Below are 21,469 nucleotides of genomic sequence, written 5' to 3' on the forward strand. Positions count from 1 at the left end.
AGCTTTTATGATCAGATGCAATCCCAATATCTAACATATTACAACAGGAGAGAATTTATGCACTCACAAAATGATCCACACAGGTATAAAATGCAACAATTATATGGTTTCAAAGAAGAAAAAAAAACCTTGCAACGCAAAAACCTCTACTTTAGCAACTCTAGTATATCTAATCCTGCTTGAATTCCTTCAACTGCTGAAAACTCCATACCAAAAAAAGCATCATCAGGCTATTCTAATAGATCTTTAGAAATCTTTATCTTAGGGGCACTTGGGTGGCTCAGTCGGTTAAACGTCAGTCTTCTGCTCAGGTCATGATCCTGGAGTCTCAGGATAGAGCCCCCTTTCCGGCTCCCTGATCACCAGGGGTCTTGCTTCTCCTTTCCTTCTGCCCCTGCCCCTGCTCCTTCTCTCTCTCTCTCTCTCCTTCACTCTCTAATAAAATCTTTTTTTTTTAAGTTTTTATTTATTTATTTGACAGACAGAGATCACAAGTAGGCAGAGAGAGAGAGAGGAAGGGAAGCAGGCTCCCCACTGAGCAGGGAGCCCGATGCGGGGCTCAATCCCAGAACCCTGAGATCATGACCCGAGCCGAAGGCAGAGGCTCAACCCACTGAGCCACCCAGGCGCCCCTCTAATAAAATCTTTTTAAAAAAATTTTTAGGATAAAGTTTACCTTCATGTAAACTCTGCCAATAAAACTTTTTTTTCCTGAAGCAAAAACAGATTTATTCACCCCAGCAAGAACCCATCAAGTATCTGAATATCTCATACTTCTCTTTAGCTTTCTGTAGACTACAACCCAGAGTAATTTAAGCTTAAATTACTCTTCCAAGACCTGATTCTAGACCCATGGCCATTCTCACTTCTTTGGGCACATCCTGTTTTGTTCAAACCACTCTTTAAATACACACTTGGAACTGAAGACAAAACCTGTGGGTTGGACAAGAACAGAATATTGTTGGGGCGCCTGGGTGGCTCAGTGGGTTAAAGCCTCTGCCTTCGGCTCAGGTCATGATCCCAGGGTTCTGGGATCAAGCCCCGCATTGGGCTCTCTGCTCAGTGGGGAGCCTGCTTCCTCCTCTCTCTCTGCCTACTTGTGATTTCTGTCTGTCAAATAAATGAATAAAATCTTTAAAAAAAAATAAAAGAATTAAAAAAATAAAAGAACAGAATATTGTTGATTCATCGCTAGAACTCATCACTTATTAATCCAATATAAATTTTTCAGAAATTATATGATTCCAGTGATTTATCTTAAGAAAATACCCTATAAATTTCCTGGATCTGCATTTCAGCACTACTAAATATTAACTGTATGCCAAAAAAAATCATTTTTAATATCAGCAATTGTTTACTTTCAAAATTTTTACCATCACCATCTCAATTAAGATTGTTAAAATCACGATACCAAAATAAAATCACATTCAAATATTAGTTTTGCCATTTAGCATCTTTAAGAGGTACTCCACTACACTAACAGCCTCCCACTGAACCTGCCTGAGAGCCTTCGGTAGCCAAAGGAGATGCTCAAGCTGAACAAAAAGTTTCCTACATGGCTAAATAATACTGATGCAGGGACACCTGACTGGCTCAGTTGGTTAGGGGGCTGCCTTGGGCTAGGGTCGTGATCCCAATGTACTAGGATCGAGTCCCACATCGGGCTTCCTGCTCAGCGGGGAGCCTGCTTCTCCCTCGGCCTCTGCCTGCCACTCTGCCTGCCTGTGTGCTTTCTCTCTGACAAATAAATTTAAAAAAATTTTTAAATATATTTAAAAAGAATTTTTAAAAAAATAGTACTGATGCAGAGCACCCTAACACTCTAAGTAAAAAAAGATGGTCTCAAAATGAATTACAGATGTGTTTTAAGGGATCCTTTGAACCCTGGTAAAATTATTTACCAGTATTATTTAGCCATGTAGGAACTGTTAAGAGAAATGGACCACACTGGACTAAAAGGAACAGTGATACTTCAAAATGAAAAGAAGCTTCTGGACTCCCAAATTTCAGTGCATAAGAAGCACCGTGAAAATATTTCTCCTCAGCTGCAAACACTTCTATAAGTAAAAAAGGACTTACCAGAGAGTGGAACCAAAACCAGAAGAAAATAATAGATTAGGGAAAAGACCTCCAGGTAGCAGAACTGGGCCCTATTCAAAGAACACTCACTGTTCCAGTTAGGAGACCCTCAAAAATGGGCCTGGATGGATTTCAGACTTGCCACAGACCAGGAACTGCTAACTGTTTCCCATTCCTCCCCTACTTGAATGGGAATGTCTATTGGGGTTATCCTGTACTTGTCTCACCGTTTTATGCTGGGTGTATCTTTTCAGCTCTGTATCAGAAGGAACATAAGCTCCTCCCATCAAGGAGTACAATCTAATCCTCCCCATTCTTTTTTGAATACGGTCTGGCTTTTTGTCTTGTTTGACTAACACAATGTAGCAGAAAAGAAATGACTCAAGAAGCCTTTAGCATCCCTTCTTGACCTCTTCGAACACTACTCACACTTTGTAAAAAGTCCATGCTATTCCTAGTAGAAAGGCCATGTGAAAGAGAACCAACTGCTGCCCCCAATGACAACCCCAGATAATTGCCAGATACTTGAGTTGAGGACATCTTAAACTATCTAGCCCAGTCAAGCTGCCAGATAATTAAAAATCCATAAGTGATTCCAGGCAATAACATTCAAAACCAAACCACCCAACTTAGTCCAACTCGAATAACAGAATAGTGAGCAAATAATTGTTGTTTTAAGCCACTAAATCTAGGGATTATTTGTTATATACCATTAGGTAACTGAGACAATGATAAATAAAATAATGATGCATCTTAATTTGATGAAATGCAACAGGCAGCTAAACACATGCTTTTTAAATATATTAACCTGAGGAAGACAGTATGAACTTATGCAGTTGACATGACCATAAAATAACATAGACCACAAATTACTACTACTATGTCCCAGATAAATGTTGAAAGCTAAAGTTTGCAATGTTAGACTACCACAGAAGAAATCCTCAAAATTCTTTCCTAGTGCTGTCCAACCTCCAGTCACAAATTTTAAACGGAGGAGGCAAGACTGACATCAACTAACTGTAAATGAAAATTATTCTGTTAAAATAAATAATAAAAATAACATTTATTATAAATATTAAAAACAATTTTGATAACATTCTTGAATTATGAGTCAATTTTTTTTATTAACATACAATTTATTATTTGTTTCAGGATACAGGTCTGTGATTCATCAGTCTTACACCATTCATAGCACTCACCATAGCACATGTCCTCTTCCTCACTGCCCATCACCCCATCCCCCCCATTCCCCCTCCACTCCAGCAACCCGCGGTTTATTTCATAAGACCAAGTGTCTCTTAAGGTTTGTCTCCCTCTCTAGTTTCATCTTGTTTCATTTTTCCCTCCTTTCCCCTATGATCCTCTGTCTTGTTTCTCAAATTCCTTAAATCAGTGAGATCATATAATTTTCCCTCTCTGATTGACTTATTTTGCTTAGCACAATACCCTCTAGTTCCATCCACATTGCAAATGGCAAGATTTTTGTTTTTTGATGGCTGCATAATATTTCAGTGTGTGTGTGTGTGTGTGTGTGTGTGTGTGTAAATACATATATATGCATACATATATATATATACATACATACATACATCTTCTTTATACAGTCTTTTGTTGATGGACATCTAGGATAAGTGAATTTTAATGATGAGGTTTTCAATTTTCAACTCCAATTAAACTCTTAGGATACCACTGGTATTATTCTAACTTAAATATCATAAATAAGAACGGTGAACTGCAGCCCATTTTTAAGAGATTATTTTTAAAAGAGTAGAATTTTTGAGGGCCAAAATAAAAGAACAGAGTTATTAGGGGGGAAGCCTTTGCAGTGACAAAGCACTAAAATTCAGACAACCAGGGTCAGGTCTAGGGCAAACCACTTATGTTTGGCCTTGACTTCTCAACTATGACTGGCCCAACAAATACTAGCACCCTTGAAGAATCTAAAGGAACAAAAACTTTTATGAAATGAGTAAGTCTTGGGCAAGTACAGCAAAGGGAATGTAATCAATCATATTATAATAGTGTTGTATGGTGAAAGATGGTAGCTTATACTATGCTCACCACAAGTGTAACATAGACTTATAGAATCACTATGTTGTACACCTGAAACTAATGTAACATTGTGTGTCAACTATACATCAATTAAAAAAAAAAAATGAACTTCTCTAAATTAATAAGCTAAGAATATGGTTCACTGTAATTAAATCAATTTCTTGAATCACTATTAACACTACTTACTATGATCTAATTAAAGCCACCATGCATCAAGCACTTATTACATGCTAAATATATGATCATCTAATCCGATTAACAACCCTATGGGGAAGGTCCTATTATCCCGCTTTACAGAAGGGTAAGTAGACATATGGAGAGGCTAAGTAACATTCCAAGGTCTTACAGCAAGTTAGTGGCAAAGCCAGGATCAAATGTAGGATTTTTTTTTTTTAACTCTTGAGCAGATTTTGTAAGAGAATGTTCTTGTTTTTTAGAAAATATATACTGAAGTATTGGGGGGTAAAGAGGCATCATATCTGTGATTTAAGTCTCAAATGCCTGCAAAATACAAATGTGTGATATGCATATATACACACATATGTGTGTATGTATGTGTGTATGTTGGAGGGAAAGAATGATAAAGAAATATGATAAAATGTCAAAATGGTAACTTTCAGGGAATCTGAATAAAAGATACATGGGGTAAAAAAAAAATGAACTTTTGAGCAGAAACCTTTAACTACTACCCTCTGCTGTCTCTGTATGAGAGCCTCGAGTCCAAAGTCACAATACAAAACAAGAATTTGGTGTCAGAAATGCAATCAACAAGCAAACAGAGTGCCATCAGTAATGGACCAGGAATAAAATTTAAATTCTAATGCCAATTCTGTACCACCTACACCTGGGTATAAGATACTGAGCAAGATAGCAATGAAAATGAAATAGCTTTTTTTTTAAAGATTATTTATTTATTTATTTGACAGAGAGAGATCACAAGTAGGCAGAGAGGCAGGCAAGAGAGAGAGGGAAGCAGGCTCCCTGCCGAGCAGAGAGCCCGATGCGGGACTTGATCCCAGGACCCTGAGATCATGACCTGAGCCGAGGGCAGCGGCCCAACCCACTGAGCCACCCAGGCGCCCCGAAAATGAAATAGCTTTTAATCAAGAAGAAATTATTTCACATTTGGCAATCATCCTATCTCTGGGCTTTTTTCATCCACAGAATGAGTTCTGAATAAATCCATTTTAAGATTTTCCTTTCCCAGCCACAAAAATTTGATTCCATTTTTCAAAACTAAATAAAACATTATTTCCAAAATGAATTTCCAATCCAATCAATAAGCATATTAATATGTTAGAACATATTAAAAGGTATGAAGGTTTTCTTATCACTTATTAATTTTTCTATCCTTTGAGTAAACTGCACTCATTCTGGCACTTACTCATATTTATACTGACTTATAAAAGCCATATTATATAACTAATGTCTGATGACTGTTTTACTTTTTTTTACCTTCTAAACATTTTTGTCTACATGTTAGATGAATAAACTTCAGGATATAAATTTCTTCATTATCTAATGAATAAATGAGTAACTGAATGGAACAAGGAGCATAAAATAATTAATAAATGTTGACTATGTGAAAACTATTTTTTCCTCTCTAGCTTTACAGCCACACTGTAATAACTCAAGAGTGGATCTCAGAAACATCCACATAACAATCTATTTTGCAGATTATATATTTCCAGTTATTCCAAGTTTCTTGATACACAATAAAAACTATTCAAATTCCATAAACTCTTTCATTTAGCCGATCACAACCACTAGAATCAAGCAGTAGCTAAAAAAAAAAAAAAAAAAAAAAACTGAATCCAGCAAAATTATTTTACAACAGCTGATAAAAACAAGTAAGCCATTACAGTTAACATTATCTAAGAAGATTATCCTCAGAAATTATTTTCATGACAGTTCAAATGAAGATGCTGGTAAAAGGGCTCCTAACCTAAAAGTGAAGGAAAAGAAATGCTGAAGACTAAAAAAGCAATAGAAACCAAATAGTTTTTGATCATTTACTTCATTCCGCCTACCCTATGAGATGGAGTTTGGAGAGCTTCCAGGTCAAACTTATGGAGATACTGGGAGACAGGTATGCCTGGAGGCCAGATGTTCACCCCTCAGGCCTTGCCCTGGGCATCTCCTCTGTTTGGCCATTCCTGAATTGTAGCCCTCATAATTAACTGGTAATCTGATCATTCATTAAAAATGGTAAAGTCCAAAGGAACTAAGATGGCAGAGTAGCAGGAGGACCCCAGGCTTGCCTGGTCCCTGGAACTCAGCTAGATAAATATCAAATCATTTTGGACACCCAAGAAATCATTCTAAGAACAGAATTGCAAAAATTGAGGGAGATAAAAGACCACATCATGCAAGGCTGGAGATGTGGAGACATGATCTGGGGGAAGAAGAGGATCACAGGTGCCTCGGAGGAGAGGGAACACTGTCATGGAGAGAAGTGAGAGAGAGCGAGAGAGAAGAGTGCACAGGGGATCACAGAAAGAAGATACTTCCCCAAAGCCAGTGACTGGGAAAATGAGAGGGCTGATTTTTGTTAAGTTTTTACAAACACAGGGCTCAAACACTAGAATTTTAGAGGACAAGGCACGGCGGGTGGGGAGCCCAGCCGGTGATGCAGTGCTCCTGTGGAGAACTAGTACAGATAGCCCAGGGCAGACAACACGATCTGAGGATCCCCTAGGACACACTGGGAGAGATGATTCCCCCTTCTTGGAGCACATCTAAAAGAGGTGGTTTGCCTCTCTGGGGACAAACATGTTGGCAGATGCCATTACTCTCTCCCACCTCCCAGCATAAACTAACTTCAGTGAACAGCACAGTGCCAACAGTGGCATAAATCACTTATACCAAGTCCTGGCCCTGTGCACGCGGCAGGTGCCGCTTTTCTCAGGCAAGTGTGTCTTGCCTGAGAATCAGCACAGCAGGCCCCTCCCCCAAAAAAGCAGCACAACAAACCCCCGCCCCCCAACACATACACACCACATCTACTGACCACAGAGTTCTGCACAGCTTCAGCTGGAGTGGATACAGCATCAGGTCTCTTTTAGCAAGCAGATCAGAGCACACCTAGTTAAAACTTACCAGATGCTGGCCCTTGTCCAAACACTCCCCACTGCAGGCAAGGAAAAACACTGCAGAGGACTGACCTCAGGGAAAGCGCAAGCAAAACACAGCAACACAGCACACACAGCATACATCGGAGACACTTCCTGAAGCGCCAGGCCCTGAACAGTATATGACCTCTTCTTTATAAAGACAATACTCTCAGGAACAGGAAACATAATAGGTTTTCCTAACACACAAAAGAAGATGGAGATGAAAATGCCAAGACAGAGGAGGAATTCATCCCATAGAACAAGAAAAGGTCACAGCCAAGCATCTACTTGACATAACAGACATAAGTAATATGCTTGATCCAGAATTTATTTTTTAAAGATTCTGTTTATTTTAGGGAAAGAGAAAGTGTGTAAGCACAAGTGAGGGAAAGAGGCAGAGGGAGAAGCAGAACCCCCGCACTCCCTAAGCCCAATGTGGGGCTCAATCCCAGGACCCCAAGATCATGACCTGAGCTGATGTCAGATGTTTAACCAACTGAGCCACCCAGGTGCCCCTCGATCCAGAATTTAAAGCAACAATCATAAGGATATCAGGTGGGCTTAAGAAAAACATAGTAGACACCAGGGAGTCCCTTATGCAGAAACCAAAGACCTAAAAACTAGTCAGGCTCAACTAAATAACACTGTAAACTGAGGTATGAAACCAACTGGATGTAATGGATGGAAGGATGCAGAGGAATGAATAAGTGACACAGAGCATAAAATTATAAAAAATAAAGAAGCTAAAAAGAAAAGAAAAATATTAGATTGTGAATACAGACTCAGGGAACTTAAAGACTCCTTAAGGCAAAGTAATATTCCTATAATAAGGATCCCAAAAGAACAGAGGGAAAATGGGGCAGAAGGTTTAATTGAGGAAATTATAGTTGAAAACTTCTCTAATTTGGGGAAGAAAACAGACATTCAAATCCAGGAGGCAGAGAGAACTCCCACCAAAATCAACAAAAGCAGGCCAACACCAAGGCAAATCAGTTAAATTTATAAAATACAGAAATTTAAAAAATCATAAAAGCAGTAAGTGAAAAGAAATCCCTAACTTATAAAGGAAGACAGATAGGTTAGCAGCAGATCTCTCCACAGAAACTCAGCAGGCCAAAGAAGTGGCAGGATATATTCAATGTGCTAAATGGGAAAAATATGCAGTCAAAATACTCTATCTAGGAAGGCAGTCACTCAGAATAGACAGAGAGATGAAGTGTTTCCAGACAAACAAAAACTAAAGGACTTCATGACCACTAAACAAGTCCTGCAAGAAATATTAAAGGGGACTCTTTGTCGTTTTTGGTCTTTCTCTCTCACTCAAAGACTAGAAAGGTACAGAGAAAATCTCCAGAAACAACAACTTAACAGGTAATACAATGGCACTAAATTCTTATCAGTAATCACTCTGAACATAAATGGACTAAATGCTCCAATCAAAAGACACCGGGTACCAAATGGATTAAAAAAAAAAGACCCAACTACATGCTGCCTACAAGAGACTCATTTTAGACCTAAAGACACCTGTAGATTGAAAGTCAATTGATGGAGAAATATTTATCATCTAATGGAAGTCAAAGAAAGCTGGAGTAGCCATCCTTATATCAAATTAGATTTTAAATCAAAGACTGTAACAGAAGAAGAAGGGCACTATATCATAACAAAGGGGTCTATCCAACAAGAAGATCTAACAATTATAAATATTTATGCCCCCAACTTGCAAACACCCAAATATATTAGACAATTAGTAACAAACATAGGCACTCATTGATAATAATAATGGGGGATTTCAACACCCCACTTAGAGCATGAACAGATCATCTAAGCAGAAAAGCAAAATGCAAACAATGGCTTTGAATGATACACTGGACCAGATGGACTTAACAGATATATTCAGAACATTTCATCACGGGACATTCTCCAGAACAGATCACATACTGGGTCACAAATCAGGCCTTAACAAGTACAGAAAGACTGAGGTCATACCATGCATATTTTCCCAACCATAATGCTATGAAACTTCAAGTCAACCACAAGAAAAAAAATTTGGAAAGACCACCAATACATGGAGGTTAAAGAATATCCTACTAAAGAATGAACGGGTTGACCAGGAAATTAAAGAATTAAAAAAAAAAAAAAACCATCAAAACAAATGAAAATGAAAACATGACGGTCCAAAACCTTTGGGATGCAGCAAAAGCAGTCATAAGAAAGAATTATATAGCAAGACAGGTCTACCTCAGGAAGCAAGAAAAATCTCAAATATACAACCTTACACCTATAGAAACTACAAAAAGAAATGAAGCCTAAAGCCAGCAGAAAAGTGAATAAATATTAAAGCAGAAATAAATGATACAGAAATAAACAAAAAACAGAAGAACAGACCAATGAAACCAGGAGCTTATTCTTAGAATGAATGAAACTGATAAACCCCTAGCCACACTTATCAAAATGGAAACAGAAAGGACCCAAAGAAATAAAATTACAACTGGACACCTGGGTGGCTCAGTCAGTTAAGCATCCAACTCTTGATTTCAGCTCACGTCATGATCTCAGGGTCAGGAGACTGAGCCCTTTGTCAGGCTCCGTGCTCCATCTGGAGTGTGCTTGAGATTCTCTCTCTTCCTCTCCCTCTGTCTCTCCCCCTACTCATTCTCTCTCTCTCTCTAATAAATAAATAAAATCTTAAAAAAAAATAAAACCACAAGTTAGAGAGATCACAACCAACACCACAGAAATAAAACAATTCTAAGAGAATATCATGAAAAATTATATGCAAATAAACTAGGCAATCTGGAAGAAATGAATAAATTCCTAGAAACATATAAACTGAGCCAGGAAGAAATAAAAAAATTAAGCACACCAATAACCAGCAAGAAATTGAATCCATAATCAAAGTCTCCCAACAAACAATGGTCTAGGACCAGACAGCTTCCTAGGAAATTCAACCAAACATTTAAAGAGTTAACATCTATTCTTCTCAAACTGTTCCCAGTAATAGATGTGGAAGAAAAACTTCCAAACTTATTCTATGAGGCCAGCATTACCTTGATTCCAAAACCAGACAATTAAAAAAGAGAATTACAGGCCAGTATCACTGATGAACATGAATGCAAAAATTCTCAACAAAATACTAGCAAACTGAACACAATAGTACATTAAAAGAATCAACCATCACAATCAAATGGGATTTATTCCTGGGCTGCAGGGGCGGCTTGGATAGTCACAAACCAATGTGATACACCACAGTAACAAAAGAAAGAGTAAGAACTATATGATCCTGTCAATAGGTGCAGAAAAAGCATTTGACAAAATACAGCGTCCTTTCCTGATAAAGTCTCAACAAGGTAGGGATAGATGGAACATACCTCAACATCATAAAGGCCATACACGAAAGACCCACAGAGAATATCATCCTCAATAGGGAAAGACTGGTAGCTCTTCCTCTATGGTCAGGAACAAGACAGGGATGTCCACTCTTACCATTGTTATTTAACATAGTACTGGAACTCCTAGTCTTAGCAACCAGACAACAACAACAAAAAAAAATAAAAGTAATCCAAATCAGCAAGAAAGAAGTCAAATTTTCATCATTAAAAGAAGATATGATACTCCCTCCATATAGGAAACCCAAAAGACTACAAAAAAATTTGCTACAACTGATACAAAATTCACTAAAGTTGCAGGATACAAAAATCAACTTACAGAAATCTGTGGAATTTCTATACACCAATAATGAAGCAGCAAAAACAGAAATCAAAGAATCAATCCCATTTACAATTGCACAAAAAAACCTGAGATAACTGGGAATAAACCTAACCAAAGACGTAAAAGATCTGTACTCTGAGAACTGTGGAATATGTATGAAGGAAATTGAAGAGAAGACAAAGAAATGGGAAAACATCCCACGCTTATGGATTAGAAGAACAATTATTGTTAAAATGCCTAGGATATCTAAAGCAATCTACACATTCAAAACAACCCCTATCAAAATATCACCAGGGTTTTTCACAGAGCTAAAACTAACAACCCTAAAATTTGTATGGAACCAAAAATGACCCCAAATAGCCAAAGCAATCTTGAAAAAGAAAGGCAAACTTCAGAAAACAGTGTGGAGGTTCCTCCAAAAATTAAAAATAGAGCTACCCTATGACCCAGCAATTGCACTACTGGGTATTTACCCCAAAAGATACAGATGTAGTGAATAGAAGGGCCACATGCACCATGATGTTCATAGTAGCAATGTCCACAGTATTGCTGTGCTAAAGTGTGGAAAGAGCTAAGATGTCCCTTAACAGATGAATGGATAAAGAAGATGTGGTCCATATATACAACGGAATATTACTCAGCCATCAGAAAGGATGAATACCCACCATTTGCATCAACATGGATGGGACTGGAGAAGAATATGCTATGTAAAATAAGTCAAGCAGAAAAAGAGAATTACCATAAGGTTTCACTTATATGTAGAATGTAAGGAATAGCATGGGAGGGCATTAGGAGTAGGAAGGGAAAAATGAAGGGGGGAATCAGAGGGGGAGATGAACCATGAGAGACCATGGATTCCAGGAAACAAACTGAGGGTTTTATAGGAGAGGGGGGTGGGGGGTTGGGTTAGCCCAGTGATGGGTATTAAGAAGGGCATGTGTTGTGATGAGCACTGGGTGTTATATGCAAACAATGAATCATGGAACACAATATCAAAAACTAATGATGTGGGGCACCTGGGTGGCTCAGTGGGTTAAGCCTCTGCCTTCAGCTCAGGTCATGATCTCAGGATCCTGGGATCAAACCCTGCATCGGGCTCTCTGCTCAGCGGGGAGCCTGCTTCCCCCTCTGTCTCTGCCTACTGCTCTGCTTACTTGTTATCTCTCTCTCTGTGTCAAACAAATAAATAAAATCTTAAAAAAAAAAAAAAAACAAACTAATGATGTACTGTATGGTGATTAACATAACATAATTTAAAAAAAAAAAAAGAAGGGCAAAGCTGAAAGCTTCACAATTCTAGACTTCAAGTTATATGACAAAGCTGTAGTGATCAAGACAGTATGGTCATGGCACAAAAACAAAGATCAATGGAACAGAATAGAAAATCCAGAAATGGATCCACAACTCTATGGTCAACTAATCAACAAAACAGGAAAAAACATCCAATGGAAAACAGTCTCTTCAACAAATGCTGTTGGAAAACCTGGACAGTTACATGCAAAAGAATAAAACTGAATCACTTTCTTACATTATACACAAAAATAAATTCAAAATGGATGAATGACCTCAATGTGAGAGAGCAGTCATCAAAATCCTAGAGGAGAACACAGCTAGCAACCTCTTTGACATGGGCTGTACCAACTTCTTACCAGATACATCTCTGGAGGTAAGAGAAACAAAAGCAAAAATGAACTATTGGGACTTCATCAAGAAAAAAAGCTTCTGCACAGCAAAGGAAACATTCAACAGAACTAAAAAGCAATCTTCTGAATGGAAGAGGATATTTACAAATGACATATCTGATAAAGGGTTAGTGTTCAAAATCTATACATGACTCACCAAACTCAACACCCAAAAAATAAATAATCCAGTCAAGAAATGGGCAGAAGTCACGAATAGACACTTTCCCAAAGAACACACTGAGATGGCTAACAGATACGTGAAAAGATGCTCACCATCACTCAACTTCAGGGAAATACAAATCAAAACTACTATGAGGCTATCACCTCACACCAGGCAGAATGGCTAAAATTAGCAAAATTAAAATTAACAGGAAACAAGTGCTGGCAAGGATATGGAGAAAGGGGAACCCTCTAGCACTGTTGGTGGGAATGCAAACTGGTGCAGCCACTCTGGAAAAACAGTATGGAGGTTCCTCAAAAAGTTAAAAATAGAACTACACTATGACCCAGTAACTGCACTATTAGGTATTTACCCAAAGGATCCGAAAATACTGATTCGAAAGGACATATGCTCCCTGATGCTTATATCCGCTTTATAAACAATAGCCAAATTATGGAAAGTGCCCAAATGTTCACTAAATAATGGATAAAGAAGCTGTAGTACATATCTATGATGGAACATTACTCAGACATCAAAAAATGAAATCCTGCCACTTGCAACGTGGATGGAGCTACAGTGTACTATGCTAAGTGAAACGAGTTAGTCAGAGAAAGGCAAATTCCATGTGATTTCACCCATATGTGGAATTTAAGAAATAAACATTAACATAGAGGGAAAAGAGGCAAACCACAAAATGGAGTCTTAACAATAGAAAACAAACTGAGGGTTGCTGGAGGGGAGGCAGGCAGGGGGATGGGTATTAAGGAGGGCACTTGTTGTGGTACTGTATTTAAGTGATAAATCATAAAATTCTACTAATGAAACTAATATGACACTATATCTAACTAGAATTTAAATACAAAACTTAAAATCTAATAGGTTTTGTTTTACAGTTTCGGGGATTTGGGTTTTTTTTTTGTTTTTTTTCTTCAGAGAAGGAGAAAGAAGAGTGGGGGAGGGACAGACAAAGAGGGGAAGAGAGAATCCTAAACAGGCTCCACACCCTGTGTGGATGCCAGGCTCAATCTCTCAACTCTGAGATCACGACCTGAGCCAAAATCAAGAGTTAGATGTTTAAGTCAGGAACCAGAGCCACCCAAAAATCGAATAACTTTTAACCAAGAAATTAGGAAGGTTGCCAAATATGAAATACCACAGTTTGAAAATAAGAAATTTTTCAATACTGCAATATTGAAAATGAGAACAGATCTGAAAAGAAAGGACCATAAGTTAACAAAAAGATAAAGCCAGGAACTTTTTTTTTAATTATTATTTTTTTTAAATTTACAGAGATCACAAGTAGGCAGAGAGGCAGGTTGGGCGGGGAGGAGAGGGAGGCTCCCCGCTGAGCAGAGAGCCCGATATGGGGCTCGATCCCAAAACCCTGAGATCATGACCTGAGCCGAAGGCAGAGGCTTTAATCCACTGAGCCACCCAAGCGCCCCAAAGCCAGGAACTTTCATATTTAAGTAGAGAGGACAAGAAATGCTATTTCAAAAATCAATTCAAAAATATTTTTTTTTAAATTTTTTTTCTATTTCAAAAATCACTTGTAAGAAGAAAGACTATGCAGTAGATGTAAAGCTTCACTTTAAGTAGCAGGGCAGGGAGACACAAAAGGAAAGATAAACCGTCATATATACAGTCCTGTGACCGTCACCAAAAACAGGGTAAGGCCATAAACTAAGAATATGTGTACAGCAAAATCTTCTTTAGGCCTAGATTATCCATCCCTTGAAACATTTTATGGATTTGAATAGTCACTGTCTTCTGAGTGCATCCACTTTATAAGCAACAAAAAAGTTTTGTAATTTTATGCCACCACAAATGAGTATTTAAAACTACTTTTGGGAGGGGCACCTGGGTGGCTAAGTCTGTTATGCACCTGCCTTAGGCTCAGATCATGATCCTGGGTCCTGGGTTTGAGCCCCACCTTGGGCTCCCTGCTCAACAGGGAGCCTGCTTCTCCCTCTTCTGCTCCCCCTGCTTGTGTTCTCACACTGTCAAATAGAAAAATAAAATAAAACTAGTTTTGGAGGGGCACCTGGATGGCTCACATGGTTAGGTGGCCTACTCTTAAATTCAGCCCAGGTCATGATGTCAAGGTTGTGGGATTGAGCCTCACCTCAGGCTTCACTGAGTGTGGAACCTGCTTGGGATTCTTCCTATGCCCCTCCCTCCTCACGTGCTTGCCCTCCCCCTCTGAAATAAAAATAAATAAATCTTTAAAACTACTTTTGGGGAAAAAAATTAAAAATGAAACCACTTTTGGGTTTAGAATTACTACAAAGACCATACCTATGGCAGAAAAGCAAAGTGTCATGGCAACATCACATGTCACAAAAAAGCAGTCCAGGTTAAGAAGAAAACAATGTCTTGCCCTTACAAGGGACTCAGCTACACAAAATGAGTCATGAAATGGAATGCCCAAATAGAAAAGAGCCAAACTGTCAGATGCTGAATAAATAACATCAAACAAGTATCTGAATTAGAAAAAGCTAACAAGTTCTCAATATTATACCTTCAAAATATCTTAAAATGACACCTATTTTGCAAGTTATGAAACACGTATTCAGATTGTCTATAATTAAAGAATAATCAGATTTTCCACAAGATGGAATATTGGAATACCAAATACTAAATGGGGGGAAAGGGGTGTGGAAGGGAGGAAAGTACTCTCCTTAAAGTGCAACCTTATCAGTTATAAAAGTCTGTAAAGTTTCGGGCCGTTTGCACAGAATCTTCTTAAAGGGCACTAGGAGCAAAAGTAGACTGAATTGACTCTACATTCCTACACAGTGAATCAAGTTGTCAAGAACCATCATCATTTAATTATAATAATCCCCCATGAAATTAAAAGGCCAATAATTTTTTAAAAAGAGATTTTTCCCTTCCAGAATTTTTTTTAAGATTTTATTTTTAAATAATTTCTACACCCAACATGGGGCTTGAACTCACAACCCCAAGATCAAGAGTAGCATGCTCCACGGACTGAGCCAGGCGGGTGCCACCCCCTTCCAGGATTCGTAATAAGAGACAAAACCAGGAGTAATGAGATGTAAACTCAAGGCAAAAGTGACACTTGTGAGACCACAAAATAAAGTTACTCTTTCACATTGTTTGAGTACAAATTAAAGTTACTATTGCACATATCCAGAAAAAAAATTAATAAACTTTGACCAACAGTTGGAAACAAATTATACTTGTAAGCAGCTGAGGCTCATTAAGAAACCTAGACTATTATTCTTTAAATAGGTATTTACTCATGCAGTAGTTTAAGCATAGATCATAAACATCTTAGCCTTCTCCCTCATTGCCCGTTTCTGTGTCAAGCCCTTCCAAAGCCGGGGCTGGTAAGGTTCACTCCAAGAAGGAAAGAAGCTCATGGACGAAATGCTATCCTCACACAGCCCAGAGAACCGGTGACGCACCAGGAGCTTGGAAAACATCCCGTCGTTCACCTTACTAAGAGCAGTTAGGTAAGAAGATGGTCGTCCACGTGCACTATTGTTTCCCAGGTGTGTTTATTTATTTTTATTTTTCACTTCGGCTTCGATATCAATACTCTCAACCTCAATCAAATGGGGGGGGAGCAGCGCCGCTGGTGGTATGTGGACGCAACACAAGTTTAAAAAATAAAAACACAGGCTTTTTTTTTTTTTTAATTGCAGCGTACTCGACGCCCTCACCTCTCTTCTACACCTCTGCCATCACCCCCCACGCAGCCCTTCGCCGCCGCTGCGGGTCCCCATGACAACCCCACCCGAAGGCGATCCCCCTCCGCCGCCTCCCGGCTCCCGGCCCCCGCCCGGGCCCGGCCCGCCACACTCGCCTGTCAACTGACAACTCCACCTGCCCTGAGCTCTACTCTCCCAGCTCCCGAGAGACGGGCCGGGAACCCTCCCGACGCGCGGGCCCACTCCCGGGCGACGGCACGACCGTCCCCAGTCGGGAATGTGCGGAGGGGGCGGCGGGAGAGGGAGCCGAGGACGTTCCACTCCAACCCCCAAACAAGCGGTGCGAGGGCCAGGGCGCGACCCTCAAATGGGGAGCGGGCCGTCCCCGAGCCCCTGTCTACGCGGCTAAGGGGAGCCGAGGGGCGGGCTCGGTGGGCGCGAAGGAACTTGCCGTTTTCACAAACAACAACGCGTCGCGGCGGCGGAAGGCTGCTGGGGACCACACGCTCACCTTGAAAGGGTTGTTGAGATCCGGGTCCGCAAAGGGGTTACTGTCGAAATCCGACATCTCTCTGGCGCTTGGCGTCACCCACCGGACCCAGGCGCAGAGAGGGAGACGAGGCGAGGCCGCCGCCCCCCTGCGCGCTCACGTCGCCGCCGCCGCCGCCGCCGAGCAGATCCGGGTGCAGCTCTCGGGGCCACCCAGCCGGCCGCGCCACTGAGCATGCCCGGTGCCACGGGCTCCCGGCCGGCGGCGCCGTTCCCGTTCGTGATCCCGTTCTTCCGGGCCTGGATCCAGCGTTCCGGGCTTTGGCTGCGACCGAGTGTGGACCAGGGGCGGAGGGAGCCGGGAGCGGAGAGCGGGGGTGACCCGTCCTACGTTCCTTGGGCCCAAGATTACGCGTCTTGAGGAGGAATGAGTTTGGCTAGAATTATATTACTATCCATTTAGGATTGGCTGCCGGTAAGCGATCGTGACTTGGGAAAGAGGTGGTATTCTATGAGCAAGACACACACTGACCCCATTTCCCCAGGTTGGGAAGGAGGCGTGAGAAGTGCGCTGCACACCCGGGGAGGGGGCAGCTATTTAACCACGCTTCCAGCACATGGCTGGAGAGGCTCCGGCAGCTGGAGAAGCTCCGCACCTGGCTCCAAAGACAATGTCCCGTGGGGACCTGACCTCGCTAATGAGTTCTGCACACACACCCCACCTGACCCCACCTGGGAATCGCAGCCTCTCGCCTTCCGGTCCCTGGACTCTAGGTTACTGATAAATCACGGAGACCAGTCTCGCGTTACCGATCCGGAATGGCTCCACAGGGGTTTCCGAAAGTGAAAAGATCCAGTAGTAGGTTCCAGCCTCTGCTCCCATTCTCCGGAATCTGCAAAATGGCTACTTTTCCGGAAATGAATGGGGATGGGATGAGGGTGAAACGAATTTAGAAATCAAGGTCCTCAAGTTAATGTTAGTGGTTAGTGGTGATAAAAGGATGTTTTTATTGTTGTTTTTACTTTAAGGCATTTGGGCGCAAAATATACACCTCTGATTTTTTTCCTTTAACAGCCCCCAACAGCAGGGATGAGAGCACAGAAAAATGGGTACGTGTAAAGAATTTTTGTACTATTTGTTATCCTACCCCTGAAGTTAATGAGAGGGCATCCCCTTCCCCACTTACATCTTTCTGCTCTAACAGAAAAGCACTTAGCAGATGAAGCAACGAAGAGCCAGAATGCTCACTTGGTCTGTCCCTAGGTTTTGGGGAAAAAACTAGAATTAGTCTTACTAGCTTGTGAGGGGGCTGGGGAGAGGGGAGCTTGCACTATGCAAAGTCACCTGGGAAATGATACTTTTTCCCCACTCTGAAAACACTAGTTCTAGGAATGATTACAAAAACCAGATTTATTATAATCTCTTTGGCAGGATCCAAGTCGAAATATAGGATGAAGAAGCTGCTTCTAGGCACCTGACTAGGAGGGTCAACTGGTAAGTGAGAACAGAGAAGATCATGGCAGAGCTTCAAGATCTTAGATATAAAAAAGAGCTAACGGATTCACCACCCTATCCTTCGCAGCTGCCTGGTGTTTGGTTCATTAGTTTAGTGCTCAAAACATGTGTCTGGTTCAAATCCCGGTTCTGATGGGACTAGTGCTATCTCTTAAAATCTTTGACTCTGTAAAGGGTTACTTGGGAATTATGTAAGAGCTAGAAAAAGTGTCCTGCATGTATTTAGTACCTAACAAATATTGGTTGAATGTCTGAAAATGGCAAGAGGGCCCAGTCCACTGTTGTTATGTGCTTTTTTTCCTCAACTCTCCTAAGATTGACCTTGCCCACCTGATCTGCTTGTCTCACCACTTTGGCCCTTACTCCCTCCACCTGTCCTCCAAATGACTCAAATAATCAGAAGCTATTTATTATGCATCTACTATGTTCCAAGACAATGAGTATCAGCTTAGCCTGCATTGCAGGATGGAAATTTCCAATACAGTGTGTTTACAGCTAATGATATTATCACCTAATGCAAAGACTTAACAGACTTTACTGTTACAGAATCCTGTTAATGATGCAGACACCCACCTCTGCACATCTTTTATCTTTTAAATTCTGCTTTAAGGAATCTCAGATAGGGGGCCTGAATCTACATACATACTGGTGTTCTCAATTTTTTTCTCTTTATTCTTTGTTTTCCCTTCTCTCTTCCCCTACTTTAACAACCAGTATGATCCTTTCAACATTCTTATAACATTGTATATCTACATGCACATAATACATGATCATACACAATACATAATACATACTCATGTAGACATACTGCATATACAAAGTTTTAGCATTGTCTTGAAAATGGATCACATATAATATTTTCCTGAAACTTGTTTTTCTTATTAAATGGTATTTCTGGCAGTTTCTCAGTGAAATGTGCATTAGCAAAGAGATAGTCTAAGCTTTCTTACGCGAAGACACCCCATAAATATTACTACTTTTTTAAAGTTTTTATTTATATATCTTAAGTAATTTCTACCTCCAAAGTGGGGATTGAACTTCGCATGATCTTCTGGCTAAGCCAGCCAAGTATTCCAGTATTCTCACTTTTTGTGTGTACCATGACTATAGAAGTGAAAAGCGCTGGGAAGCGTTGCCTAGTGGAAATCCCTCCAAATCAAAAACTATGTGTCTATTTTATTCTCTTTAACAGTTGCAAGATCAGCATTTTTAAAGGACTCTGCTAGAAGTGATATGCTGGGGGCGCCTGGGTGGCTCAGTGGGTTAAGCCTGTGCCTTCGGTTCAGGTCATGTCCCAGGGTCCTAGGATCTAGCCCAGCATAGGGCCCTCTGCTCAGCGGGGAGCCTGCTTCCCCCTCTCTCTCTGCCTGCCTCTCTGCTTGCTTGTGATCTCTCCCTCTCTCTGTCAAATAAATAAATAAAATCTTAAAAAAAAAAAAAAAAGAAGTGATACACTGACCACACTTTAAGAACCCGGATATAAAGACATTCAGACATATGGTCCATGGGTGAGCTTATGATTAGCTTTCATGAAATTTAGACTCCTAGGACATGAGAAATGAAAGGGAGCTGAGCTCCTTCAGGAGAAGAAACTGTCTTTGGACAGGTTACATAATTTGCCTCAGTGGCAAAGGGAGTGAGTGAATAGAGGAACTAAGAACAAAACTCCATTCTCTCAGCTCACATTTCAGACATTAAATTGATAGATTTGGTTAGTAGTATATTTCATAAAGGAAGACAAAATGCTATGTGGAAGACAAAGTCAGCATATGGGAGGCTTCACTGGTTGGACTTGTTCATTTTCCAGGAGGTGCCCCTAAATTTGGTAGAACAAAGAATGAAGAATTAAAACTAGTTCTGGATCCAGATCTGCCATAAACCAGCTGTGTGACCTTTCTCAGATCAATTCCCCTCTCTGATCAGAAGTTTCACACTAATCATTCAGCAAGTATTTATGGAGCACCTACTAACTGATAAACAGTGTTTTAGATGTTAAAGATAAAGCAATGAATGAGATAAAAAATGTAGAGACTGTTCCCAGGAAACTTCCTAAAAGGCCTACAATATAGCTAAATATTTTGGGTCCTTTGGACAGCTCAAATATTTTATTAACCTGTGGCAATGTCTCACCCCTCCCTAACTCTGTTTTGTTTTTGTTTTTCCTTTAGGATATGCCTCACACCATTATCATGTTTCTTCTTCCTCAGTCAAACAAATTAAATTTGAGAATCTGTTGGGTGGGGGTTATAAGCTACATTCCATGTTTTCTACACTGCTAGCATATAGCTGGTAAATGCTGATAAAATGTCAGGTTAGAAATTTACATTTTTTACTTCAAAAGGTTCATTGGACTCTGGATTCACTAATGTGTTAAAACTGAAATTCATCACCTGTCACAGTGGACCCTGCCTCGAGATTTTCTGCTGTGACCGCTGCTATTAAAGTATTCAAGAGGGGAACCTGGGTGGCTTAGTCCTTAGGCATCTGCCTTCAGGTCAGGTCATGATCCCAGGGTCTTGAGATCAAACCCCGCATCAGGTTCCCTGCTCTGTGGGAAGCCTCTTTGGTCTCCCTCTCCCACTCTCCTTGCTTGTGTTCCCTCTCTCTGTCTCTGTCAAATAAATAAATAAAATCTTTTTAAAAAATTGTTTAAAAAAAGAAAAAAGTATTCAAGAAATGATTGTTTACAGTTAACATTTCTTAGTTTATAAAAAGAAATCCCACATAACATCTTTGCTCAGAATAAGCCCAAATATAAGATTAAGAACAACCATTTTAGTAGTCAATATAAATAGAGTTGTGCAAGTACTATGATAAAATTTTCTGGATTGAAACTCTAAATTCCAAACAATGATGTCATAGAAACATTGTAATGCTATGGGCCAATGAAATGCAAAAACTAACTGTGGGGCGCCTGGGTGGCTCAGATGGTTAAGTGTCAGAGGGGAGCCTATTTCTCCCTCTCTCTCTCTGCCCCCTCGTGTGCTTCTCTC

At 40.3% G+C, this 21,469-nt stretch overlaps 2 protein-coding genes across 2 annotated transcripts in view; one reads left to right on the forward strand and one right to left on the reverse strand.

The window, feature by feature from the left end:
- The window catches only part of SCAMP1 (secretory carrier membrane protein 1), a 120,493-nt gene extending 103,316 nt beyond the window's left edge, over positions 1 to 17,177 (reverse strand). The window contains exon 1 of the mRNA XM_032334871.1: positions 16,983 to 17,177. Coding sequence (XP_032190762.1) covers positions 16,983 to 17,039 — 57 coding nt within the window. The 5' untranslated portion in view covers positions 17,040 to 17,177. The remainder of the gene's footprint in view (positions 1 to 16,982) is intronic.
- Positions 17,178 to 17,319: 142 nt separating this feature from the next.
- Positions 17,320 to 21,469, forward strand: part of AP3B1 (adaptor related protein complex 3 subunit beta 1) — a 348,922-nt gene continuing 344,772 nt past the window's right edge. The window contains exons 1-3 of the mRNA XM_032334867.1: positions 17,320 to 17,435; positions 18,036 to 18,070; positions 18,393 to 18,455. The gene's annotated coding sequence lies outside the window, so the exon portion shown is untranslated. The remainder of the gene's footprint in view (positions 17,436 to 18,035; positions 18,071 to 18,392; positions 18,456 to 21,469) is intronic.

This window comes from Mustela erminea, chromosome 3 (genome assembly GCF_009829155.1).
Source record: "Mustela erminea isolate mMusErm1 chromosome 3, mMusErm1.Pri, whole genome shotgun sequence".
NCBI lineage: Eukaryota > Metazoa > Chordata > Mammalia > Carnivora > Mustelidae > Mustela > Mustela erminea.